Below are 27,482 nucleotides of genomic sequence, written 5' to 3'. Positions count from 1 at the left end.
TGACCAAAGACCCAGAGGGCTGGGACTGTGCTCAAAAAGCTCAGGAGCAAGAATGGCTCAGCTGTGGGTGGGAAGGATAGTCTATTTCTGGACCTAAGATAAACTTGGAGGCTAAAAGAGGCTTCAGAGAGCATTTATTTGTTTAATAAGCCCGTATTAGGCACCTACTGTGTGTCTGCCATTAACTTAGCCAAAGAGATAGAAAGACAAAAATAAAACTATTCCCTTGTCTATTTATGTCAACCCTTTCCATAGTGATAAAGAACTGGAAACTAAAAACGTGCTTATCAACTGGGGAAATGGTTGAACAAATTATGTTATACAAATGTAATGGAATATAATTGGGCCTTAAGAAATAATGAAAGGAACTACTTTAAATAAAGAGCTTCTAGGTGCCTCAGTAGATGGAGCACCAGAGAGAAAGAAATTAAATCCACAATATGATTTTAAAATAATAGTCCCAGGGGGCAGCTGGGTAGCTCAGTGGATTGAGAGTCAGACCCAGAGATAGAAGGTCCTGGGTTCAAATCTGGCCTCAGACCCTTCCCAGCTGTGTGACCCTGGACAAGTCACTTGACCCCCATTGCCTAGCCAATGCACAGTATTGATTTCAAGACGGAAGATAAGGGTTTTAATAATAATAATAATAATAGTCCCTACCTTCGAGGACTTTAAATTCTACCAAAGGGAAAATGTATTCAAATAAACACAGCATGTATGCAAAGTAGTACCAAAGTGTGCTCAAACAACTGGAGAATTCAAGAAAGATCTCTTGAAGAAGTTGAATTTTCAGCTGAGCTCCTAAGGCAGTTCGAGAGACTAAGAGAAGGAACCATATATTTAATGCCCAGGGACTAATCCTACTGCTTGAGCATATACCATCAAAGAATTCATATTGGTTTTCTAGAAGTCCTATATGTGGTGTGTATGGGAGCCTTCAGTGAGAGTTCCAGCCTTGCTATATATCAGAGATGAACTGGAATGAAATGTTATGAATGAGTGAAGTCTTATGAATCTAATAATAAATAATACCGTTAGCTGGAGCGTAGGACTGATTATATATCAGAAAATTTGTCCTGTAGGTGAAGACATCTAAACATAATGAATTCTCTGAAATAATTCCCTTTCCCCAACATCTGTCCCAATGTCATCCACAAAGTCATGAAGCTCCTCCCGTCAGAAATAGCAAGGGTCCCCTTCTGACCATCCCCCCACCCCACTTTGTGACACCACAAACGGGTTCCCATCTTCCCCCCCATCTGGGCCTAGACAAATCTCTATGGCAGGGATGGGAAGAAGTTCACTGCCATATTCAGGCTGCCTCACTTAGGTGCCCTCTGGCTGATAAAGGAGAGGTAGGAGGCCCATATGATAACATTTCTAATTTTAAGGGTCTTACTTGTCATACCTACTCGGGACTCTCTCTAGAACCTAATGATTTATGGACTTTAATTTTCCCAGAGACTCACTAAGTGTCTCCTCTTCCCCTCTGGCCTGCCAGGGTATTTAACTCCCCTCTCTCCTCTTCCCCTCCTCCCCATCCCCTTCTTTATTTGAAGCATCCATCTGAAGCATCCTGTGATGGGAAGGTCTGCAATGCTGAATGCATTAAATTCCTGACAACTCTATTGATTTCCTCTCTCCCACTGCATAATGCAAGATATATATAAGCAGATAGGTTGGCCCCCTGTCCCTTACTGTGAAGGGACTCTGCCTCCCCCCCCCCAATCTAATGTCCCTTCTCCCTGGCATATGGTGATATATTGAAGTAGTGCTTGTCCCTTATGTTGATGATGGATTATCTCCCTCCCCAATATTATTTTCCTCCCTGCTCATGGACGTCTTCTAATTTATCCTCTTTATGGTGGCAGATTGGATGCCCCACATACTGCTCATTGAAGTTAAAGCTGTTAGTGATGGGAAGCAGGAGACCATAGAAGAATATATGTCAAAATGAGGGCAGCACCAACTCTGGGCCCCTGATGGGTGAGAATGAACATGAGTGGAGCTGTGGTCTCGCAGATTTCTCATAAGGCTGTGCTAAACTTCAGAGAGGGAAGGAACCCTTGTCTGCCCACACATGGTCCCCTCCACCATTTTCTAGTTTACTCTCCTTCAGCACATCATGGAAAATTTGCCTTCATTCAGCTTCCTTCTGTGTGTTATCTTCCCCCTTGAGACTGTAAATTCCCTGAGGGCAGAGATTTTAAAATGTTTATTTTAAATGATGATTTTTAAATGTTTATTGACTTGCTATTGTTCACTCCTGACCATGACAGATTCTTTGTGACTCCATTTGGGATTTTCTAGGAAAGACACTGGAGTGGTTGGTCACTTCCTTCTCCAACTCATTTTGCAGAAGAGGAAATCAAAGCAAACAAGATTAAGTGACTTGCCCAAGGTCACCCAGCTGTGTCTGAGGCTGACTTTTAGCCCCAGCCTTACTAACTCCAGGCTTTGTACTCTATCCATTGCACCTTCTAGCTGCCTTTATTGACTAACTGTTTGTCATTTAAGAAACCTTTCAGGATTGACTCTTTTTTACCAGCTCATTTATTCCTGACCTCTCAAGCTTACTGTTTGCATTATATTTACTTGCACTCTAGAATGTTACTTTGGAAGAATTCTTAAATGTGTGCATATGTTTTGCCTTATAAAGTCTTTAAGATGGAGACTCTGTCTTCCATTTCACTAATCTCACCCCCTATATAGGATTCGGAAGAGAACAGGACAATCACCTATCCAGCAACGTTTACCCTAAATGGGGGGGGGGGGTTAGATTTTTCTTAAAAGATAGTGAAACTTGCAATGATAAACTATGATACCAGAGAACTGGAAAGGAATTATGTCACTCATCTCCTTCCAGATGGACTTAAAATGCATGTAAGAATGAGACTTTTATTTTTGGACATGACCAATTTGTATGAGAGGTTTTTTTGTTTGTTTTGGGAGAGGAATTTTTTAAGAAGGAAAGAAGGGAGGCAGGGAAGGGAGGCAGGGAAGGGAGGAAGGAAGGAAGGAAGGAAGGAAGGAAGGAAGGAAGGAAGGAAGGAAGGAAGGAAGGAAGGAAGGAAGGAAGGAAGGAAGGAAGGAAACAGGGGGAAAGGAAAAGGAAGCAAGGAAGGGACAGAGGAAGGAAGGGAGCAAGGAGGCAAGGAAGAAATTGAAAATGTCCTTGAGAATTAATCTAGGGAACTAAGGCCCAAACCATTGATGTAGCTTCCTTGTCACCTAAATATAAAACCTGGCATATAAGGAATAAGGGGTTCTTCCCTCAGATTTGACAGAGACTATTGGCTGATGCACTGCCATTGCAGGAAAGTTACACTAAAGTAAAGCAGTACCAATCCTTTCTAAATATCTTTCCATTCTATTGCTAAGTAAATGTGTTTTTGTTACCTGTTACACAGCTTACACGTGTCTCATTTGTTTTCTGATCTTGAACTGATGTCAATAAATTAACTTCCATCAGTCCTGGCCTAGAACTTTTTACATCTATTGGATCAGAATGGCCTTCATGGTTGAAGTGAGAAAAAGGTAATATGGAAGAAAGGGAACCCCAGATGGTGAGATACTCTGATGCCTTGGATCCTCTATCCATAGTGCTTCTGACCATGTTTTTGGCCACATACTACACAGGGCTCCCCACAGACCCAAAGGAATATGTAGGCATTCAGCAACCAGGAATAGATGTGAATATTCTCTGGGTCCTTACTCAAAATGATAAACAATGCAAATAGTCATTTGTTTAATTTGCATAACTTTGCATTTGGGGCTAAGGGTGATCTCCAGTCCCACCAGTTTGAGTAGTCCTAGACCCTCCCTGAAGACTATTAATTTGGAGATTATCTAAGATCTGTACTGAATAGACTGCTTGGGACTCATTATGGCATTTGAAAGACTATTGAGAGTCTATCATGTGTACTTTCTTAAGTGTCTTGGATGCAGAGCACTAGTAGAGCTACTGGGAACCTTTTAAGATAAGAAGTGGAGAAGATAAGACAAATCTCTCTCTCTCTCTCTCTCTCTCTCTCTCTCTCTCTCTCTCTCTCTCCCTGAGAGATCCTGAGATCAAAAAAAAAAAAAAAAAAAGATCCCTTCCCCACTTCAACATTTATGAAGACTTTATACCTCAGTGATACCTAACAGATCCCATGCCTAGTTTGGGGGCCCTTGGCAGACTCTTTTGCTTTGTTTCTTTAGATACCCAAACAATGCTCTTCAAATGGATAATTCTAGCCCTGGAGATGACCTAATGAGTTTAAGAAACTGGAAGCTCCTGGGCCCCTCAGTTGATGCTGGCTGCCCTAAGGGAGGAGCACCCTAGTAGAAGAAGCTCCCTGCAACTACCATAATGACTCTCAAAGGAGACATGACCACCAAACTCTATCCTGCCCTGGCTTGCCCAGAAAATGTGGAACTTGAAAGAGTTGTTCTGTCAGTACATAGCCAAGGTGAAGTTAAAATACCCATTCAGCAATCTCACTAAAGTCTCCTTGTTTAATGTTTTAAGTACTGTAAAGTTGAAAATTAATGGTTGGACAATAATTTTATGAAATTATGTGGTTGTCAATATTTATTATATTTGGGGGCAGAAATTTATTTACAAGTATTTATAAAAAGAGAGGAAACAATAAAGGAGAAAAATGTGAGGGGGATAGAGAAGTATCTATCCTATCAACCTAAATGGTTTGCCCTGCATCTGCTTAATCCATGCAGAGATTAATTAGCTCTCAACCAGGAATACTGGGGAAAAGTAACCATGAGGCCTCCTCCAAGATGGAAGCTAGTCTCTTAGGAAAGTAGGAAAGAAGTCAGCCTTTCACTCACCCAACATAGTAGTCCAGGAGTCAGAGTCTAAGTTGAAGCTGAGCTCCAAGCCACAGTCTCCAGGGAAGCTCCCTCAAAGACTCTCCCCAGTCAGAAGACTATCTCCAGAAGACAATCTCTTCAGACTATCTTCTCAAAGACCATCTGCTCTGAAGGAGTTCAGGCTTGCTTTCATGGTTACTTCTTGTCTCCTCCCCTCTTCACAGGGGCCAATCAGTTTCCAAATTGTCTAGCATTCCCCAGGGGGCAGTGTCTATGGGGTCAGCTTCTCACCTTCTGAAGGTCAATTTCTCATCAAAAAGGTTTACAGTTTCCTAATTGAACAGTTTCTGAGGATGTGAACTCTTGTGTGAACTCTTAAAAAATTCACAAGTTTCTGACTGATTAATTTTTTAAAAGGATGGAGCTCTCCAGGTATCTTGCTGGCTTCTCACCTAGGACTAAATAGGGTGTTCAATCTTTTGTTGATTCAATTTAAAAGGTAGACAAAGGAGAGTTAATCCTGTCTTCAGTCCAGTGAGGTACTAAGAAGGGATACTTAAGTTAATGTTAACCAAAGTGTCAACTCCAACTAGGCAAAGAGAATAAAGAATTCCCTTTCCACAAGTGTAAACTCAGAATAGACAAAGAAAACAAAGTATTCCCTTTCACAGTACCAACCTCCAAGAGTGGAATAAAATTATGTTACTGCTCCTTCATGTTATCAATGAGAGCTGACTTTTGTGTTTTGGGTGGAGGAAATAAATAGCTGTCCTAAACCTGATTTATATCACACTTTTAAAACCTCTCCCTTTTGGGAAGACCCTAGTCATGAATCAAATCTAAACCTTTAGGGATTTCCCCCAGGGGTCTAGGGTGTAAGTATAAAGACCCAGGGAGTTTAAGAAAAAAAGAGCCTGCTCCCCATCATTGGGAGGAGGCTCTGCCAGTGCTAAACCAAGTTTGTACAAGTGACTATATATGACATTATAGTTTATGTTATATCATGGTCCCTTTAGAGAAAAGTGCAGAAAGCCACAGTAGCATTTCCATGTAAGTACATATAAAACAGAGCTGATAACTGCCTTCCTCTCTCATAAGGTTGTTGTAAGGGAGTAACACATTGGATATGTAAATGTTTTGTAGACTTTAAGGCACTATTTATAGAAGTCACAGAATCCCTCTTATTTCAAGATGAGGCTCAAGCAACACTGTTTACATGAAACAAAAAGTTTTGGTAAAAATGATCTTTCCTATTCTCACCAAGCTTGAGTGTGTAAGAATTAAAAGTATGAGACTGACCTTAAATTAATAAAGTTTATTAGAATCACTTGGATAGGTAAAAGATGAGAAATGATTCCCTTCACATGAGTGCCTTCTCTCCCTAATCACTTTACATTTTACCACTTTTGCATTTTATTTTTGTTTGTTCTCCTTATATATTTATGGAAGCAGCATAGAATCCTGGGTAGAGGGCCAGCCTTAAACCTAAGAACAAACACCTGGATTCACATCCCACCACTGACACATTAGATTGTGAGCTTCTTGAGGGCAGGCACTATCTTTTGCCTCGTTTTGTATTCCCAGTAGTTAGCACAGTAGCTGGCACATTTGTTGTTGTTATCCAATCATTCAGGCATGTCTGACTCTTCTTGACCCCATAGACTATATAGCAAGCCAATGGGATTTTCTTGACAAAGTCACTGGAGTGCTTTGCCATTTCCTTCTCCAGGGGATTAAGGCAGTCAGAGGCTAAGTGATTTGCCCAGGATCACACTGAGACCAATGTCTGAGACCAGATTTGAACTCGGGTCTTCCTGGCTCCAGGCCAGTGGTTTAACCACTGCACCATACAACTGCTTTGATTGATTGATTGATTGATTGATTGATAGTGTGACCCTGGGGAAGTCAATTAGGATTTCAATGCTCTGGACAGCTCTCTAAAACTACAAACTGCAGAAAGCTTATTGATCTAAATTAGTAGAGAGTGTTTTCTCACCTGGGAACCCTTCCTCTTAATAAGATCCTAATTCCACAACCTGCCTTTATGCTTATGTATGTTTTTTCTTATCTCCCACATTAGAGTCTAAGTTCATTAAGAGTAGAAATGGTTTCTTTTTCCTTTTCTTCTTTTTTTTGTGTTTGTATCCCTAGTGCTTAGCAATACTTCTGGTGTACATAATAGTAAATATTTGTTGATTGACATACCAATACAAATTATTATTAGCATTTGGACTTGCATTTTTCAGAGGAAATGAGCATGGGACTCTTCTTTAGGGCACGAGAGAGAGGTGACCACTTCAAGCTCCCAAGGAAAGGATACATGGTTGGTTCAATAACCATGAAGAATCTATTGACCCACTGACCTCAAAGAAATGAGATTGGACCTAAAAAAAAAAGTATTGGGCCCAAGATCTGTCCTTCTTTAAATGAGTTCCCCTCAGTTCTCTCATACTCCTAGACAAATTTGAGGAGTTTTTTTAAGTACATTGGGTTGGCTCAGAGGATTGAGGACCAGCCCTGGAATCAATAGGGCTTGGATTCAAATCTGGTCTCAGACCTTTCCTAGCTGTGTGACCCTGGACAAGTCACTTAACCCCCATTGCCTAGCCCTTACTGCTCTTCTGTCTGGGATCCAATACACAGTATTGGTTCTGCGACAGAAGGTTTAGGTTAAAAAAAAATCACATTAGTGGAGTTAGTTCTGTCTGACAGCCTAGAGAGATCCTAAATACCACTTCTCTCCAAGAAATTATAATCTATATTTGATATATATTTATGCTCATTTCTATAATTATATCATATTGATATATCATATTTCTGTATAATAATATAATGTAAAATATATATCATCTATAAGTAATACTATTAAAATATAATTTATAAAATATAATATAATAATTCCTTCCTTTGGGTCCCTGGGGGAAGAACTCTGCCTCCTTTCCCTCAGCTCTCCTTCCCTCTTCCCCAGTTTCACCAAGGTAACAAAATGAATCAACTGTTTAACTGCCTCTCTCAGACAGTTTTCAGACTTGGCTGCAAAAGGTCTCTTTCTAGGATAGTTGAAAGAGCAGTCCACGCTGCACACAAAAGGGTAGGATGGCCTCTTGATCACCAGGCTTTAGATGGCAGGATCCTCCCCGTCCCTCCCCACTCTGACAACTTAGCATCTCAGGCAGGAATGGCAAAGCCTTTCGAACTTTGATTCTAGTCCCATGCCTTTGCTCCCTCTTGTGGCCACTGGCCCTCATTACCTCTATGGTACAGAGCAGGTACCATTTTAGAGCCAGAGACCATGGAGGTCAACTTGGTCCCATCTAGTCCCATCAGAGAAGGGAAGGAATTGAGATCCAGAGAAGATCACACAGCTAGAAGCTCCAGAGGGAGGATTCAAACTCGGAGCTTTTGTATCCACATTCAGCATTCATGTTGCCGTACAATGCTAAATTTCCAAGGAAGACTCAAAAGTGGTGGCTATGATGACCAAAGAGGAAAGCAGCCATCTAGGACTGGCATCAGGCAAAATTGTGAAGGAGAATAAGTCTAGTTTTTTCGCCACTCAATCATCACCTTCTTGAAGTCAGTCAACATCCTTCCTCACAAATGGTACCAACCTGTATTTTGTTCCAAGAAAACCATCACTAGCAAATGTTTGTTTCTTGGGGGAAGTGAAGCCCATTACAACAAGGGCAGGTGGTATGATTCGCATCCTCATCTCTGTTATTGCTACAACAACAAGCAATGGGAAGGGATTGCCTGCAATGCAGCCTCTAACGTGGGAAGGAGATATATCTCCAGGAGTTACCCATTTTCATTAATTATTGTTAATTGTTGCTATATATATCATATATATATATATATCATATATATAAATAATTGTTGCTAACAAGATACTAAGCCAAGTGGGTTCTGGAATGTTGGCAGACTTCAAGCACAGCTAACATGTCTAAACTTCAGCCCTGCCTTAGTTATGGAATGACTTTCTTGTAGATCTTTGCTCAAAGTTGCTGTCATGACCACAGATTAATTAAGTTAAGGAGCAGTTAGGTAGCTCAATAGATAGAGAGCCAGGTCTAGAGATGGGAGGTCCTAGGTTCAAATCTAGCCTCAGATACTTCCTAACTATGTGACTCTGGGCAAGTCATTTAATCCCAATTACCTAATTCTTACTGCTGCTCTTCCATCTTACGATTGATACTAAAAGGGGGCAGCTGGGTGGTTCAGTGGATTGAGAGCCAAGCCTAGAGATAGGAAGTCCCAGGTTCAAATCTGGCCTCAGGCACTCCCTAGCTGTTATAAAAATGGGGATTTTGAACCCTAGACTTCATTCCCCAGAAGTCCTTGGTATTTCCCACAATTCCCTATAATCTCTCCTGAGTCTCCACGTTGGCTAGATCACAATTGGTATTTAACTGGCAGTAATGCCTATCACCTTCTCTTCTCTTCCTTTTTGCAATGATGTAGCAAGTATAATGGTATGCTAAACCCAGGATTTTAAAAAGGCTAATCAGCCATGGGCATGTGGTTTTTATTTTGTATCTTCTTTATTCCCTGAATTTCTAATGATCCTTAATAAACCTCATAAAATATAATATTTTTATTAATAGAAATATAATTTAATTTTTATACTGTGTGACCCTGGGCAAGTCACTTAATCTCCATTTCCAAGCCCTTACCACTCTTCTGCCTTAGAACCAATACCCAGTATTGATTCTAAGACAGAAGATAAGGGTTTAAAAAAACAAACAATTGATACTAAAATAAAATTTAAAAGTGCAAACAAAATTCTAAGACGTAGCTTATCTTAACATTTTTTGACATCCTTTTTCCCTGATTCAGCTTTTCTACTCCCATTGAATTTTTTTTATATCAAAATATAATCAAGGGGCAGCTAGGAGACTCAGTAAATGGATAACCATATGGGTTCAAATCTGGCCTCAGACACTTCCTAGCTGGGTGACCCTGGGTAAGTCACTTAACCCTGATTGCCCAGTCTTTACCACTCTTCTGCCTTGAAACCAATATATAGTATTGATTCTAAGACAGAAAGTAAGGGTTGGGGGGAAAAAGAATGTACATAACTTAGAGACCTATAGCTACCATATTCCTGCCTCTATTCAAGTGGACAAACATTTATTAAGGACACATGATAAAGAAGGGTCTGTTTTTTACTTATAGAAAAATGTAAAATGACAAACTGGGCTATTAAGGAGGTTGGTGGGGGAGGAGGAAGAGATAAAGAAAGATGATGCTATCAAAAAGACCTTGAGTGAGACAAACTGTCATTTACCAGAATGTTGTGCTTCTGCCTCCTTGTAATTTCTGACCTACTCTGAAAGCCCTGGAGGAAGACACCAGGTTTATTAAGAAGGCACAAACCATGGCCCAGGTTGGACAGCTCCCTTGCTGACTGGTAATGGGATCCTGTCCATGGGTAGCCACTGGAGAAATAGAAAGGCCCAGTCTTAAAATAATAACAATAATGTCTTGAACCAAACCCTTACCTAGCAACTCCTCCTCTTCCCCAACCCCAGACAGGTTCTTTCTTCTAGGACTATTATGTCCTTAATCACAAGTCCAGCTTTATCTCAAAAGTATCGTACAGAAAAGATATGGGGGCAGGTAGGTGGCTCTGTGCCAGGCCTAGAGATGGGAGATCCTGGGTCCAAATCTGACTTCAGACATTGCCTAGCTGTGTGACCCTGGGCAAGTCATTTAATCCTCGTTGCCTACCCTTAGCTCTCTTCTGCCTTGGAACCAGGACACAATATTAATTCTAAGATAAAAGATAAGAATTTTTTTAGGATTTCTTTTCAAAGAAAAGTCACAAAGGAATTAATCTCTAATGATACAATTGCAGTTCTTATGACAGATGGTGAGGAAGGGGGGGGGGCTTTTTTGGTTGTTTTTTTTTTTGGAGAAGAAGAAATGAATCTTTCTGGCACTTCTCAAATCATGCCATTAGGCTTCTGACTACTCTGCCATCTTGTAAAGTTGCTAATTGTAAGTCCAATTCCTGTCTTCTGGCATCCTAATTAGTCCAGAATTGAGAAGGGTAAATACGTGGCAGTGAAACTCATACAATGCATGCCTGCAGAGATGAAGAGGCTGAAGAGGTGCCCACCCCTCCTGCTTCCATTCTCTGCCCTTCTCCTGGTTCTCTTAAGTATCTGAAGCCAGCCAGTATCACAACAGTCCTGCCGGCTTCTAGTGAAACTCCAAGGAAAGAGTCTCATTTTCTTTGTCATATAATATCATAAAGGTACCGTCTCTTTGAAGGCAGACATCACTTGTTAAAAATCCCCCCCCCAGGTCTAGCACACTGCTAGCCATGAGGCAGGTGCTTATTAAATGTACAACTTTGAAAGAAAGAACTGAAAGGCACAATTTTATTGTCATTCAGTTGTTTCAGTCGCATCTGACTCTTTCTGACCCATTTGTGGTTCACTTGGCAAAGATAGTGGAGTGGTTTGCCATTTCCTTCTCCATCTCATTTTACAGATGAGGAAACTGAGGCAGACAGGGTTAAGTGAAATGTCCAGGGTCACACAGCTAGTGCATGGCTGAGACCAGATTAGAACACAAGAAGACAAATCTTTCCTTCAAACCTAGAGCTCTATCCACTGCACCACCTATTTTCCCAATTGGATAAAAAAAAAAATCACAATTCCAGAGGACTCATGATGAAACATGCTACCCACCTCCAGAGAGAGAGGTGATGGAATCAGAGTGTAGACTGAGATATATGTGTGTGGATATATACATGTATATACACACACCTCTATGTGTCTATGTGTGTATGTGTGTGTGTATCTATCACACCGTATCCCTTCCACATCAAAACTTTCTCCATCGCAGTTTTGCTGTATCTCTGGTCAGCATAAGAAAATTAAATGGGAATTTAGGGGGTTTTGTAGAAGCTACAGACAACATGCAAAGGCCAGGAGATGGCACAAAAAAAGCTTGGAAATGTATTTTTTTACTTAATATTGACTTACAACCTATGACCAAATACTTCATCCAAATTTTACAATAAGGCATTATAAACACCCCTTAAAAGAAAAAGAAAAAATCCACACTTCTTCTATGATAAAAAAGGGAGAATCAAAAAAATTTATGTGGATTTTACACATCATTGCGATAAGCCCTGAGATGTGGAAGGGAAATATGTGTGTGTATCTATGTATGTATGTGTGTATGTATATGTGCATATACAAACATATATATATGATATTGCTAATGTGGGAATTTGTTTTTCTTGACTCTACATTTTTGTAACAGGCTTCATTTTTTTTCTTGCTTTCTCAATGTAAGATTAAAATTAATATCAACAACTCCAAATATTATATTTTATATATTATTATTAGTATTAGTAATCACTTGAAGTAGAAGAAATAAAAAAGAGAATGACAAAGTTTAAGTATGACCATGTGAGTAAACTTTCCTGCCAAGCTCTCACCCAACCTCCACAACTGCCTTCCTGAAGGAAAAAAAGAGAGAGGGAGGCAGGGTTACATCAAACTACATCCTTTCCTGCATACACATGCAGTGTTTGTACTCAGCGTGAGCAGTAAATGGGCTGCTGGGTAAGAGAGTCCTGGGGAGCAGATTCTAATTACACATCAACAATAGGGGGAAAGGAAAGAGTGGGATGGAAAGAATTTAGACCTGAAAATGAAATAAAAGAAAAAAATTTTCAGATAATAAATGTAAAATATAATGATTTGACTTGGTTGGCATGACCCTCACCATTCAAAGAATGATGAGCCCAAATCAGTGTCTGTACTAGGCCAGGGCACCATTAAAAATATGTTGGGGTTTTTTCTGGATTTTGAACAAGTCATCTTTCCTCTCTGGTGTCCAGTTTGCTTCTCTGTAAAATGAGAAGACTAAAGTAGATGCTTTCTCATGGTCTTCCCAGTTCTAAAGTTCTCTATGGTTTCCTATTTTTTTTCCTATATTTCCTATATATATTTTTTTTCTATAGCCTGAGAGTTTGTACAACTTCTCTAATGTTCATCAGCATCTATACTATGATCAATCTAAGTAGACATTTAGGCTATAGACTTGTAAAGCCTCTGTTACATTCAAACTGGGCCAGCTAGATGGGGCAAGGGATAGAGTGCAGGGCCTGGTGTCAGGCAACTCATCTTCCGAGTTCAAATCTGGCCTCCGACACTTTCTAGCTGTGCAATCTTGGGCAAGTCACTTCTAGTAAAATGAGCTGGAGAAGGAAATGGCAATCCAGTCCAGTGTCTTTGCTAAAAAAAATCTAAAATGGGCTCATAAAGAGTTGAACATGACTGAAAATGACTGAACAACAACATACAAATGGCCTCTGGACTTCCTTTCTACTATGGGACTGAAGGACCAGATAAGACAGCAAAGTATCCTCCAATGGGAGAGAGCAAAGTGACATCTCTTCCCTTCACTTTTTTTCCCAACATTCTTCTCTCTTTCCCCCTCAGAGGGATCATGAATGTGTAGCAGTTATTCCTGCTAGCCCTACTCCCTTTCAGAAGTTTTTCTAAGAGAAATAAATCAGTGAGACAGTGGGGAAGGCAGGAAAATGCATGTGGGTGTTTGGGGAAGAGAAGAGTGAAAGTGTAATAAGATTTGAAAGGGAGGAAGGGATCCATTTAGGAAGGGTTTTAAAAGCCAAACAGAGGATTTTATATTTGATCCTGGAGACAACAGGGAGCCACTGAACCACTGGAAGGTGACATGATCAGAATTATGCTTTAGGAAGGTCGATTTGACAACTAAGTGAAAGATGGACCAGAGTAGGGAGATGCTTGATAAAGAGAGACCAACCAGCATGTTATTTCAATAGTCCTGGTGAGATGACGAGGACCTGCACTAGGGGATAACAGCATCAGAGGAGAAAAGAGAGTGTGCTGGAAGTGTTACAAAAGTGGAATTAATAGGGGGCAGCTGGGTAGCTCAGTAGATTGAGAGCCAAGCCTAGACAGGAGGTCCTGGGTTCAAATTTGACCTCAGACACTTCCCAGCTGTGGCAAGTCACTTAACCCCCATTGCCTAGCCCTTACCACTCTTCTGCCTTGGAATCAAGTATTGATTCCAAGAAGATATGGGTTTTTTTTTAATTTTTTAATGAAATTAATAGGATTTGGCAACAGATTTGGATATGAGGGTTGGAGGTGAAAGAATGAAGAGTCAAGAATGACATCTAGGTTGAGAGGCTAGATGACTAGGAGATCGTGAATGGTATAATGGGTAACTTGGGAAGAGGGAAGGGTTTTAGAGGAAAAATAATGAGTTCAGTTTCTTTGTTTGTTTTAAAAACCCTTACTTTCTGTCTTAGAATCAATACCTTCCGTCTCTAGACCTCATTCTCAATCCATTGAGTCACTTAATCTTTTGCACTTAATCTTTTCTTATTTTTTTAACCCTTACTTTCTGTCATGGAATCAATACTATGTATTGGTTCCAAAGAACAGTAAAGGCTAAGCAATGGGGATTAAGAACTTTCCCCAGGATCACATAGATAGGAAGTCTGTGAGGTCAGATTTGAACCCAGGACCTCCCCATCTCTAAGCCTGGCTCTCTACCCACTGATCCACCCAGCTACCCTAAGAGTTCAGTTTTTAACATATTGAGTTAAAGACATCTCTGGGACATCTAGTTAGAACTCGAAAAGAGATGTGAGCAAACACAGTTTATTGAACTACAGGAGTCTGTCTGCAAGACAAGTTGGGTTCACACACGTGAGTGTCCCATTACCTGTCTTCTTTTCCCCTGAGCTATCTCTTTATCTCTTTTTTCTTGCCTTTAGCCTTCTTGTTAATTCTTTTATATGTCCAAACAAAACAAGCATTTTCATATATATAAAGAAAAAGAAGATATCACATAAATGAAGTCACAGACCTCTTATATGTTTAACTTACTTTTCTTCATAACTACATAACAGATCCCATTCTCTCTTTATCACAAGCACACTTCCATCCACTCTGACCTCCCAACTCTTTACCTTTCTCTGCCACCTCATAAACAATTACGTCAAAAAATTCTCCTGCTGCTTCTCTCTCTTCCCCACTTTCTTTCCTGCCTTCTCCCTTTTAACTTTCTAGTCTTCTCCCTTACTCCCTCCTTTTGTTCTATTTTTTGAGCCAAAAATTGACCCTGATCAAGCCGCAGTGTAAGATTACTATTATCAGCACACATTAAGTCACAGAATTTCAGAATTGGAGTCAGTAAGGATTTCTAGGGCTATCTACACTAACCTGTGCCTCTACAACATCCCCCGAAATGATCATCTGGCCTCTCCTTGAAAGTCTCCAAGGATGAGGAACCCATTACCATTCCAAGGAGTTCATTCCATTTTTAGACACCTAATTGTTAGGGGGATATTTTCATTCAAAGAGCTGAAAATCTGCCTCTACAGAAGCTTAACTCATTGTTTTTTGTTTGGCCCTCTGGGGCAAGCAGAACAAGTCTAATCTCTCTTCCACATGACAGCTTTCAAATACGTAAAGACAGATATCTTGCCTCCTGATATCCTCTCTTTAATCTGACACAATAAAGTGCCACGGGCTGTCAATCTCTAAAGACCTCCACAATTCCCCAGAGTCTCCTTCAAAATTTCAATCAACAAACATCTAATAAAGTGCCTACTATGTGGACAAGTTAAAGGCATAGTAGATAGAGTGCAATCAGGAAGCCGCATCTTCCTGAGTGCAAATATGGTCTCATACACTTACTAGCTACATGAGCCTGAGCAAGTCTAACTGTTTGCCTCTGTTGCCTCATCTGAAAAATGACCTGGAGAAAGAAATGGCAAACCACCCCAGAATCTGCAAAAACAAACAAACAAACAAAAACTCCAAATGGCATCATAAAATCAGACAAGACTGAAAAGACTAAACAACATGTACAAAGTACCATACTGTACTCTAGCTCATCCTGGTTGAACCTTTTCAGAGTTGGAGTGCCCAGAGAGCAAATTCAAACTGTCTGGTGAGCCCCCACAATACTGAAAAGAACTGAGGGAGAAAGAACTTGCTTTGGGTGACTGGACAGAGGAGAAGGGCAAAAAAATAATGTCTTCAGGCTCTAGAAAGGGGGGGAAGAGCAGCTCCCCAAATTGCCATGTCTTTGCCAATGCTACTCTAGGCATACAAAGACAGTAGTAAAAAGTTCTTGCCCTCAAGGAGCTTACATTCTAATGGGGAAAGACATCATGGATATATTTAGGTATGTGTGAAATGCAATAATAAGGTAACCTTGATAAGGGAAGACACTAGGAGCTATGAGGACCAAGTACCTCTCCAAAGATGATACTTAAGCTGATCATTAAGGACCAGAGATTCAAGAAAGCCGAGGGGAGTTGGTAGAGCATTCCAGAATTGGAAGACAGCCAGAAGAAAGGCAGAGAGATAAGAAATTAGGCATCACCCACAAGCAACAGCAACTCAGCCACTTTTGCTGAAACAGAGGTAATGGAGAACAATATATAAGAAAAATAGTAAAAGAAGAGGATAAATTATGGAAAATGGAGTTTATATATAATCCTTGAGGTAATAGGAATGCATTAGAATCTATTGGGTAGCAGGGAGACATGGTCATGCTCATCCTTTATGAAATTACTTGACAGCTATGTGGGTGGAGCATAGAGGCAGCCAGGTGGTGCAATGGATAGAACTCCAGGCCCAAAGTCAGAAAGATCTGAGTTCAAATATGACTTAAGACACTTATTAGCTATTTCAATTTGGGCAAATCACTTAACCCTGTTTGCTCAGATCCTCATCTATAAATGGGTTGGAGAAGGAAGTGGCAAATCACTCCAATATCTTTGCCAAGAAAACCCCTAACGGGGTCATGGAGAGTGGAACACAACTGAACAGCAATAGTATATGGAGAATGGCCTGGAATGGAGAGAGGTTTGAAGCAAGGAAGGCTTGATAGGAAGTTACTGCAATAGTTCAGATGAAAACGTATGAAGAGAAATATGAGCATTTGAGAGAAGTTATGGAGGCAAAATTGACAAGATTTAGCAACTGACTGGCTATGTGGGGTGAGTTAGAGTAATGAACTCTGTTGTAGCTGGGGGAAAAAGTAGGTATGTCACCCTGCTTTTTAGTAACTCTATTCACCATCCTGTAACCATACAAACCAAAATACCCCTCCTAAACCACACGGGTTGTCTCACTCTATTAAGAGGGAAGCTCCCTGAGGGTAATCTGTCTTTTCTTTTGTATTCTCACTCCTATTGCTTAACTCTATTCTTGGCACACAGTAAATGCTTAATAAATGCTTTTTTCCTTCAGTTTATTCTTTTCATTTATTTATTTAACTTAGAATACTTTCCCATATTTACATGATTCATGTTCTTTCCTTTTCCTTCTCCCTCCTCCCTCCTGGAGCCAACATGCAATTCCACTGGGTTTTACATGTATCATTGTTCAAAACCTATTTCCATATTATTAATATTTGCAATAGAGTGATTTTCAACATCCCCATTCATATCCCCATTGGACCATGTGATGAATCAAATGTTTTTCTTCTGAGTTTCTACTCCCACAGTTCTTTCTATGGGTGTGGATAGTGTTCTTCTCATAAGTCCCTCAGAATTGTCCTGGATCATTGCATTGCTGCTAGTAGAGAGAGACTGATAATCTATGCACAATGTTCTCCTGGTTCTGCTCCTTTCATTCTGCATAAATTCCTGGAGGTTTTTCCAGTTCACCTGGAGTTCTTCCAGTTCATTATTCCTTTTAGCACAATAGTATCCCATCACCATCAGCTACCAATTTGTTCAGCCATTCCCCAATCGATGGACACTCCCTTAAATTCTTTTTCATTCATGTACACAATCATAAATTGTTTCCCTTTGTATTATCATAATTTAAATCTTGAGTATCTCTCATCTCTCCTGGGCTTTCTTTCTATAAGGTGAAGCAATAAACATTTATTAAGTTCCTACTGTAGGCCAGACACTGTACTAAAAGTACTTGAATTATAAATACAATAAAGAAAGGCAATCTCTGCCCTCAAAGTGTTGTGCAAAGGAGTTCAATTGAGTGGGAAAGGTTCTGGAAAGAGCTCTCCAGTCTCCATTCAAAGGTACTTCAAGGGCAGAAGATATTGATGAGATGTGAGTTTCAGGGCTAATATGATCTCGTGGGCGAATAAGTCCCTGTGAATCGTGATGGTGTTGTTCAACAATGACTGTCTCTACGTGACCTCATTTAGGGTTTTCTTTGCAAAGATCTTGGTTTGCCATTTTCTTCTCCAGCTCATTTTATAGATGAGGAAACTGAGGTAAACAGAATGAAGTGATTTGCTAAAGGGCACACTGCTACTTAAAGTCTGAGGATGGATTTGAACCCAGGAAACCCCGAATTCTCTCCACGGTACTATCTACAGTACTGGAACATGAAGTTCAAAAGATACAGCTGAGTGGGAAATGAAGAGGGATCCTAAGTCCGTGGGAACATACCTACCTTTTTTTTTTTCCGACAATTTTGAAATCTCTTTTCTGAAAATCTAATCTGAATGTCAGACTGTGCTTAGACTTCCTCTCCCTATCACAAAGCAGTGCCTCCTTGGTGCTAGTCTTGGTGCTAAATGTTGAAATTACAAAGCTAGACTTCAGTCTCTCCTTTCCGATTTTATTAGTGGGAAAAAATAAGACTCAGAGTAAGTGACTTGACCCAAAACCACTAAAGTTGATAAAGGAGCTAGAATTGGGTGATTCATTTCAGAGTCCGTGTCTCTTCAATAACTCAATAATTAGGCAGCAGAAAACGGGAGGGACTGAAAGTGGGCAAGCTTCCCTACATTAAACCCTGGGTGGGTTTGTTTGTTCATAAATATGCATAATCGCAGAAAAGAGATCCGGGCGGGTAGATCTAGAGACTGAAGGGAGGAGGGAGTGAAACGCAAAACTATGACGTTTTATCCAATGCGGATACCGTAGCACCGGGTTACTGTGGGCGGTCTTAATTGGCCGGAAGTGGAAGTTCATTCCTTTCCGTCTTCCTCGGCCGCTTGGCAGTTGTGAGTATCTCTCCTGCGGTAAGCTCCGGTGGGAAATCCAGCGGCATCCTCCGTTTGTGGGAGTCCAGGGCGGACCTGAGGTCTCTCTAGGGGATGGAAGTGGGGGGAATTGAGATATAACCAGAAATTTTATTCCCGGAGCGAGGGTTAGGGACCTGACTGGGAACGCGGGGGGGCCCCGGCCAGCTGACGCCATGTTCCCTTCCTCTCTTGCAGGCTCGATCTCCCAGGCCACGCGCTGACCCCTCGTCGCCGCCATGGTGAGTGCCAGGCCTGAGGCCTGTTCCTCCACAGGCTTGCTTTTTCCACAGAAATGACCGGGGGATGAGGATGCTGGAAGGGACCTTAGTGGCCCCTCCAAGTCCAGTCTCCTTTTCCAGACAAGGAAACTTGAGACAGAAGATTGTTATTTGCTCGAGGTTACATGGAACTAGATTTCAACCCAGGGCTTACTCGACTCATAAATTCAGTGCTTTATTCACTGCACCACCTAGCTACTTTCCTCGCTGTCCCTGGGTCTCAGCTAATGAATTTTCTTTCCCTCACTTGAGATTTGAACCCAAGTCTTCCTTATTCCCATACCCTGTACCTTATCCGTTTTATGCCAGACGTTTTTCTGTCAATGCTTTTCCTTTTGGAGAGGGGAACCTTAACTAAGGACCTGAATTCAGATAATACCTTTATGATTTTAAGCAAGACAACTCCCCTGGGCCTGTTTCGATTTTTACTCTATTAAAATGAAGGTGTTAGTACTGAGGTGCTTAACCTGAAATCTGTGAGTCTGGGTTTTTTAATATTGTGATAGTTATTTCAATGGGATTTGTTTCATATGTAATTCTGAATTATCTTGTACATTTGAAAATTATACACATAAGATGATCATGAAACAAGTGGTTAAGGATCCCTGGACTAGAAACTCTTGGAGGCAATGGGCTTTTAAAAAAATATTTGGGGTAAAACGAGTAGCCTGAAGCTTCTGTTTAGTTTACAAGTCAGTTTACAAATATTTTTTGAGTACCAAATTTCATTTTCCATTCACAATTTGCATTGACCTCTATATCTTTGCAGTAAAGTCATAAAGTATTATATATATTTCATAGAATTCTTCATTTTATCCTCTGCAACAGAAGTTGGCATATAAATTGCAGTTTCAGTTTGTTTATGCTCTTCATAAGCATTGCAAAGCAAGACGATCAAATGTTCCATGAAATGATATTTCTTGAGTCCCTGTCTGTGTTAAATAACTTTCCCTAGGGTGACGCAGATAGGAAGTGTATGAGGTCAGATTTGAACCCAAGTCTTCCTGATTCCAGGCTACATAGCTCCCTCTCAGGCTTTCCTAATATTAGTTCTGCAAGTGAGTCCTTTTGACAGTAGAAATTGCTTAATTCTCTAGTTTATTACCAGTGCTTTGGTACTTAAGATACTCTTATTGGACAATTTTATCACTTCTTATGGAGGGTGGGAGAGTCTGCACCAATGAGAATCCCAATTAATGTTTTTATTGTGTTGCAGCCCCGAAAAATTGAGGAAATAAAAGACTTTTTGCTTACAGCCAGGCGAAAGGACGCCAAATGTAAGTTCTCTCTCCTCCCCCTTCATTCAGATGTTTGTAATAGACTTTCTACATGTTGCCTAGATGTGTATATTTTAGGGGGGGAAGGAATGAATCAAATTAGCTGCAGCAAGCTGTGACATACATGGTAAGGTTTAGAATTTGGGCTTCTTCACATTCCTTGAAAAAGACTCCCATCAGTAGTATATGTGGTTGTTTTTTGTCTTTCAGATGAACTTTTAATTGTCTAACACTAGTACATAGCTCAGATCAAGGGTTTGTAATGGGGAGGGGTATCTTAATTGCCATTTTATAATTGCTTTCCTTTGTAATTCTATGTTTTATAGTGTATTCTGAGAATGGAGTCCTTGTCCTTCACTAGGTTGCCAAAGACATCCAAAACGTTGTTTATAGTATTAGAACTAAAAGATGGGAGTATTATCTGGTTCAGCACACTTAACTGCCTTATTAGTAGTAGAATAGGGGCTTTTATTAGCTCAGTGCCCCTTGTCAAACTAATAACTTTGAGCAATACTAACTACATAAGTTTGGGGGGGGGTACTATTAGAGCTAAAAGGCACTTCGTATTTTACACATGGTGAGACAAAGCCTGAAAAAGAAAAAAAAATACTCACAGTCTCTATTAATTAGCCACTAAGACTTGAACCTGGGTCTTTTAACTGGTTCCAACTCCTACACTTTGTGCTATGCTATATTATAAGATTGCCTGCATATATCAGCTCTCATTTGATCCTGCCAAGAAAGAGGGACTGATTTTCTTTTCCTTGTTAATCATAGCAAAGGGAAAACTGAGATTCAGAGAAGGGAGGATACATTTGGCGGCCAGGATTTGGAGCCTTTGGTGAATTAAAATATCTACTCTGGTCCAAAATTCCTACCATTAGGTTCTCTGTCTTTTTTGCTCTTCCTCTCTCATTCTTTATAAAGCACAATCTCTTTGAAACTTAGCCCAAAGAATAGCCCTGTGAATTTAGCTAAAAATGAGCCTGCCTGTTTTTGTTCCTATGTCAGTCTCCCCAGTGTGAATGCCCATATTGTACCTGGTTCTTTTGAGAATGAGGAAAGGGGGAAGAGTTCCAGAGGGCTTCTGGGAAACAAGGAGTTGCTAGGTGTAGTGGTAGTTGTGGTGGAAGGGGTTCATTAAAACAGATTTTTACAAAAAGAAGTTCAGAAGAGGACTGAGACCTGCTTTTATGTTGAAAAAGAAAATTTATGGCTAGCTAGGTGGCACAGGAGATATGGTGCCAGGCCTAGAGTGAGGACTTAGGCTGAAATGCAGTCTCAAAACCCCACTGATCTTGCCCTTTCTTGGAGTTGTTACCAAAAAAGTAAAGGTATGAAATTATATTTTTAATTAATACCCCTTCCATGGACCTTTCCTCACCTTCCAAGTGGGACATTTATTTTCCTTTTGAAAAAAGTTCTGAGTCTATTGTCAAAGGATATTTCAAATTCTGACTTGAGAATTACTACATATGTGATCTTGGACAAGTCATTGAGTTTTTCAGATGCTCCATGTCAGAAGGAAGTTTGACTACATAATCTTTCCAGCTCTAAATGGTATAATAGCAATATTGTTGGGGGGTTTTGACACCTTATCTCCTGTCTTGGAATTTTACAAAAAAAAAAATGTCCATTCCCAGGCAGATCAGCAAGGGCTAGGCAGTTGGGGTTAAGTGACCTTGCTCAGTCACATATCTAGGAAGGGTCTAAGGCCAAATTTGAACCCACAACCTCCCAGCTTTATCCCTTGCTCTACCAAGCCAACTAGCTGCCTCTACAATAACAATTCTTTAGTACTTGGTATTTAACAGTACTTATATAGTACCTTTTACATCTAGTTTTAATTAAAAATCCAGTAAAATCTGGAATCTAAAGAATGGTATTTTGCAGGATGGCAAATTTAGGAGCATATGTGGTACTGTTCAGTGGAGGAGGGAGAGGGTAGGTAAATAGGTTTGGGATATGGAGACAAAAAGCTAAAGATGAAATGTTATGTCCTGTCCCTGTGTTGTGTGTCTCCCCTTCCCCCCTCACAAAGCCATAAGCGAAATAACCTAAGTTTTAATCTACTGTTTAATTTGCAAAGGCAGTAAATTAGGTTAGCTACCAGTGGGTACTCCTGGATTCCTTACGTTCATTTTCAAAGTATTTTGCAGAAATTCATTTGGCACCCAGATTTTTATGAGTGCATCTGTTGTACAGAATAGATTGTTTAGTAAAGGGGTTGGACAGAAGAATTTGCTCATTTGAATAGAAATTTAGCTTACTCTGAATTAATATGAAGCGCTAGTTGTGACCTCAAATTACTGGAGTGCTACTTCTTGTGGAATGCTAGCACTTAACATCCACATCCCCTAAAAATGTTGAAATAAATGGAGTTGTAGTTTTTGATGGCAGAGTTAATCTAATTGTGAGACTTCCTCTGGAATTTGTGTGTGGGGGTGCTTTTTCTATTCATTCACTTGAGTACTTTGACACAAGTACCTAAATTCAGTACTTAGCCACCTGCTTCTTACTTGTTAGCATTCTAACAGCTTTTGTAATGATTAGCTCTTGGGGTTTTCTGTATGCTGTTTTTAAAGTGAGAAACAAGGAGTTTGAGAATTCTGATGGAATTACTATAACTGATCCTAAGAAGCAGATGTGTTCTGCCCATCTTAAGTACCTCTAGGATGTATGGAAATGTGCTGACAGTTTTAGCATTAGTCTAAGCATTATGTAAATGTAAAACTTCAAACAGATTAATCTTTAATTTGAGTTTTTTGTCTTAAAACTTGGACTTGGTACAGTTTGGGGACAGCTAAGGTGGCTCAGTGAATAGAGTGACAGACCTGGAGTCAGGATGACTTGGGTTCATGGGTTCAAATGTGACCTTGACACTTTTTGAGGTGTGTGACCCTGGACAAGTTAACCTCAATTGCCTGGCCTTTACCACTCTTCTGCCTTGGAACTGATAGTTATATCATTTAAAACAAACAAAAACCTCTTAGCTTCTGTTTTAGAATCAATGCTGTGTCTTCATCCTAAGAAGAGTAGTACGGGCTAGGCAATTAGAGTTAAATGATTTATCCTGGGATACTCAGCTAGGAAATGTCTGGTGAGATTTGAACCCAGGACCTTCTGGCTTTCTGTCCATTGAGCCAGCTCTCTGCCCCCCTTTGTTATTGGCTCTTAAGACAGACGGTAATGGGGGGAGGGGTGCTTATTTTCAAATTTGGTGCCATTTTATCAAAAGCTTTGCTCTTGATGTAGAGGAATAGATATGAGAACATTAGAAAAATATGAGCTGCCTTTTGGTGAAGACCAAGAAACTGATGCATAACCTTACTATATTACTATAACCAACTAGTACCATTTTTAGTTTAGTTCAATCTCAAATTTGAGGCATTTATTTGAACTTGAAAGGTGACTAGTAGGCAAACCAGGTCCCTTCCAACCTCCAAATTGCTGCCTCCACTACTTTTAGGATAGTCGCATCCTTTAACTTAGTAACCTTTTTTTCTTATAGCTGTCAAGATCAAGAAAAACAAGGACAATGTGAAGTTCAAGGTTCGCTGCAGCAGGTACCTGTACACTTTGGTCATCACAGACAAAGAAAAGGCAGAGAAACTTAAACAGTCCCTGCCTCCTGGTGAGTTTGCCTAAAAGTTTTGAGCACAAAGTTAGAAATGTGAACCTATTTTCTGAAAGGGCCAACCAAGAGTGTAAAAAGATTAAGATTGTATTTTGTTTTTTTGTTTGTTTTTTAACCCTTTCCTTCTGTCAGTCTAAGACTGAAAAGCCAAAAGGGCAAAGCAACTGGGATTAAGTGACTTGCCCAGGGTCACAGCTGGGAATTGCCTAAAGGCAGATTTGAACTCATGACCTCCCATCTCCTAGCCTGGCCACCCACACACACACACACACACACACACACACACACACACACACACACACCCATCCATCCATCCATCCATCCATGGATTCACCTCCCTGCCCCTAAATTTTGACAGCAAATTTATTTTATTTATTTATTTATATTTATATATATATTTATAAGATGGGTACTTCTGAATTAACTACTGTTCAAGGGACTGTCCCTATAAACTTTTGTGCTTTATAAACAACTTGAAATATTTCTGGTGAGCTGCTGTGTGGCTTGTACCAGGTATTGCGTATTGGCTACAGTATAATGGTGCCAAACTTTGAACCAGCTGACCAAATAGGGTTTAAGTCCTGCCAACCTCCTAGCTGGATTGTGGAGGGAAGTGCATTTTGAACCTGAAGTTTGGTCATTTATGTCAAACTCTTTGTGAACCCTTTTGGAGTTTTCTTGGCAAAGATACTGAAGTGGTTTGCCATGTCTTTCCCCAGCTCATTTGACAGAAAAGGAAACTGAGGCAAATGCAGTGAAATGGTTTGCATAGGGTGGCATAGCTAGTGAGTGTCCTTGAGGCATGGTTTGAATTCCAGACCAGGGCCAGGAACTGTGCCACCTAGCTGCCCTTTGTAAATATGAAAGGGCTGAATAAATATGACCATTTACCAATACTTGAATGTTTTGCCTAAAGTACTATTATTTCTTAGTGTGGGTACTCAAAACCTGTTTTATCTTAGTAAATTAATTTGCCTGTGGTTTATAAACCAGACTTTGAATCCAGGTCCCACACTCTATTCTATAATGTTGCCTTGGTGGGTTGACCTGTTAACATATGGTTATTAGTGTCACAGATTTATTTCTCCTTCGGATATCAGAAATGCAAATTGAATTGAGATTTTCAGCTGTACTTATCTAAGAGGGGCTATCTATAACCTGACCAAGAATATATATATATATATATTTTTTTTTAATGGAATCCAATAAGTGTTTGCCTCATCTATAAAAACAGGTATAAAATAATCCTTGGCACAAGATTCAGGGGAAAGATGTTTATTAACTGTAATCCTCACTTAGGAGCTTTGGTTAGATCACTTTTGGTTGTGTTGGGACCTGCCTACCTGGTGATACAAAGCACTGAACAGAAATAAAGATGTTCTAGTATTTGCCAAATGAAAAGAGTGGTTTATGAAAGAGGCTCTTACAGCTAAGCTAAATTGAAGCTTTTGGAGCCCTGGCTCCTCTGCTCTCCTGGGAGGGGAAAGACAGTGTAGCTTTGGCTTTGTATGACTTAATTGGAATCTCCCACTGTCTGGGTATATGGGCCCGTTTCCATTGTTTCAGTAGTCAGGCTTAACACTTGTTTAAAATAAACATCTTTGGGGACTGCTAATGTTTTCTAAGCTTTGCCAGCTTTTCCCTTAGCTACACTACAAATGTTAAAATGTTTCTAGACAGGCAGAGGTAGTAATTAGAGTGAAAGTCTGCCTTCTGGGTGACTCATTTCTGTCTACTTCCCTCTAGGTTTGGCTGTGAAGGAGCTGAAGTGAAGGAATCATTCACATTCACATATATTAAAATTTTGGGGGGAAAAAAGATTTCTTTGGTGTCTTGTCTTTTCTTGAAGGATGCTTGTGTTTCTACTTCTGATGGTTTAGTATACACTGGTGTAACCTGTATCAGACTTTTACTTCCTTGGATAGGAAAGACAAAAATCAAAATAACAAAACATCAGATAAGTTTTTGAAAAGAAGAAAACAGTGCACAGAAATTACTTATTTGCTCTCCTTCCCTCCCCTTCCACTCCTTTTCTTTGGACTACTATAATCTCTACTTCTGGACTTTTTTTTTTCCAAACCCTTACCTTACATCTCAATATCAATAACTTATATTGGTGCTAAGGCAGAAGAACAGTAAGGGCTAGGCAATGGGGGTTAGTGGCTTGCCTGGGATTTGCACAGCTAGGAAGTATCTTAAACCAGATTTGAACCCAGAAACTTATACTCCCAACCCCTTCCATACATCTGCTCTTTAACTGTTGGCTAGGAGAGGATTCTTTTCAGATAATGAAAATGAATTGTGGGAACTAAAAACTGACTGAGGAGCTACTGTTAATATATTGGCTTCATAGTACTAGTGTTAAACTAGACAGTTGAGATGGCTAAGGGAAAGAATATCTTGGACTGATACTTGGAGGGGAATGTTTTATTATGAAAGCTGCATCATATATGTCAGACTGACTTGAATGCACCAAAATTTGCTATAAATGAGATTCAAGGAGCTATAAGTGAAGATATATATGTATGTATATATATACATGTATAAGCATGTATAAATAAGATTGTTATGGTGAGCACTTGAGTCCCATTCTGAGCACTAGAAGCCAGTTTAGCAGAACTGTAGAATTTGAGGGGGCCATATAAGACACCGGGTTGTGGTTTGCTTTAAAAGCCAAACAATCTACATTTTTTTAATCCTGCTTTGTATCTATTAAAAGCACAGCAAGGGCTAGGTGATGGGTGAAGTGACTTGCTTATAAACAGCTAAATGTCCAGAATTGAAATCAGGTTTTCCCTGCTCCAGGCCTGGCACTATCTACTGAGCCACATAGCTGTCCCTTACATTATCTTCTCCCCAAGCCCTGCCATACCCTTTCCAAATTTAACACAATCTTCCTCCCAGTTCCTCATTATCTCACCATCCCTATATCCATTGCCAAAGCCTATGTATTTCACTATTTTAACTTTTAAGAATCACTGCTATATATTGGTTTCAGGGCAGAAGAGCAGTAAAGAATAGGCAATGGGATTTAAGTGTCTTTCCCAGAGTCACACAGCTAGGAAATGTCTGAGGCCGCATTTGAACCCAAGACTTCCCATCTCTGCCTGACTCAAACCCCTTTGCTACCAAGTAGCCTCCTCTCAACTTCAATTCTAGTGACCTTATTATTTCCTACTCTATGTTTAGTTTGCATGTTGCCTTTCCCATTAGGCTTGGGAGCAAGAATTATCTTGCATTTCCTTGTATCACAAGGGCTTACTTATCACAGTTCCTAGCAATATAGTAGGTACTAAATAAAGATTTCCTGATTGTCACAATCAAATGTGTACTTTAAATATGGCAGTGTAGAGAGAGCGCCCTAAGGAAATAACAATGGAGAACACCCACAAGAGTAATAATGGATGATGATCAAACAGTCAAAAAAATAGGGAAAGTTTT

The 27,482-nt window shown here is 40.1% G+C and overlaps 1 protein-coding gene across 4 annotated transcripts; it reads left to right on the top strand.

The window, feature by feature from the left end:
* Positions 1 to 1,333: 1,333 nt before the first annotated feature.
* Positions 1,334 to 25,861, top strand: RPL38 (ribosomal protein L38). Of its 4 annotated transcripts, none has more exons than XM_056817206.1 (5): positions 1,334 to 1,355; positions 19,045 to 19,088; positions 20,344 to 20,404; positions 23,916 to 24,038; positions 25,788 to 25,861. In XM_056817206.1, the coding sequence occupies exons 2-5, from the start codon at positions 19,086 to 19,088 to the stop codon at positions 25,811 to 25,813; spliced, it is 213 nt and encodes a 70-aa protein (XP_056673184.1). In that variant the 5' UTR covers positions 1,334 to 1,355; positions 19,045 to 19,085; the 3' UTR covers positions 25,814 to 25,861. The 4 variants fall into 4 exon arrangements, with proteins under 4 accessions (XP_056673184.1, XP_007482758.1, XP_016286155.1 ...); XM_007482696.3 differs by lacking the exon at positions 1,334 to 1,355 and adding an exon at positions 18,721 to 18,828; XM_016430669.2 differs by lacking the exon at positions 1,334 to 1,355 and adding an exon at positions 18,771 to 18,846.
* Positions 25,862 to 27,482: the final 1,621 nt, after the last annotated feature.

This window comes from Monodelphis domestica, chromosome 2 (assembly GCF_027887165.1).
Source record: "Monodelphis domestica isolate mMonDom1 chromosome 2, mMonDom1.pri, whole genome shotgun sequence".
NCBI classification, from domain to species: domain Eukaryota; kingdom Metazoa; phylum Chordata; class Mammalia; order Didelphimorphia; family Didelphidae; genus Monodelphis; species Monodelphis domestica.
Note: the sequence above shows the minus strand (reverse complement) of the source record. Positions and strands in the feature narration are given on the sequence as shown.

What these genes read in the sequence shown, in the direction of transcription:
- RPL38 (XM_056817206.1), top strand. An exon ending in CAGGCGAAAGGACGCCAAAT is followed by an intron (nt 20,405 to 23,915) that starts GTAAGTTCTCTC and finishes TTTTTCTTATAG; the next exon opens with CTGTCAAGATCAAGAAAAAC. An exon ending in TAAACAGTCCCTGCCTCCTG is followed by an intron (nt 24,039 to 25,787) that starts GTGAGTTTGCCT and finishes ACTTCCCTCTAG; the next exon opens with GTTTGGCTGTGAAGGAGCTG.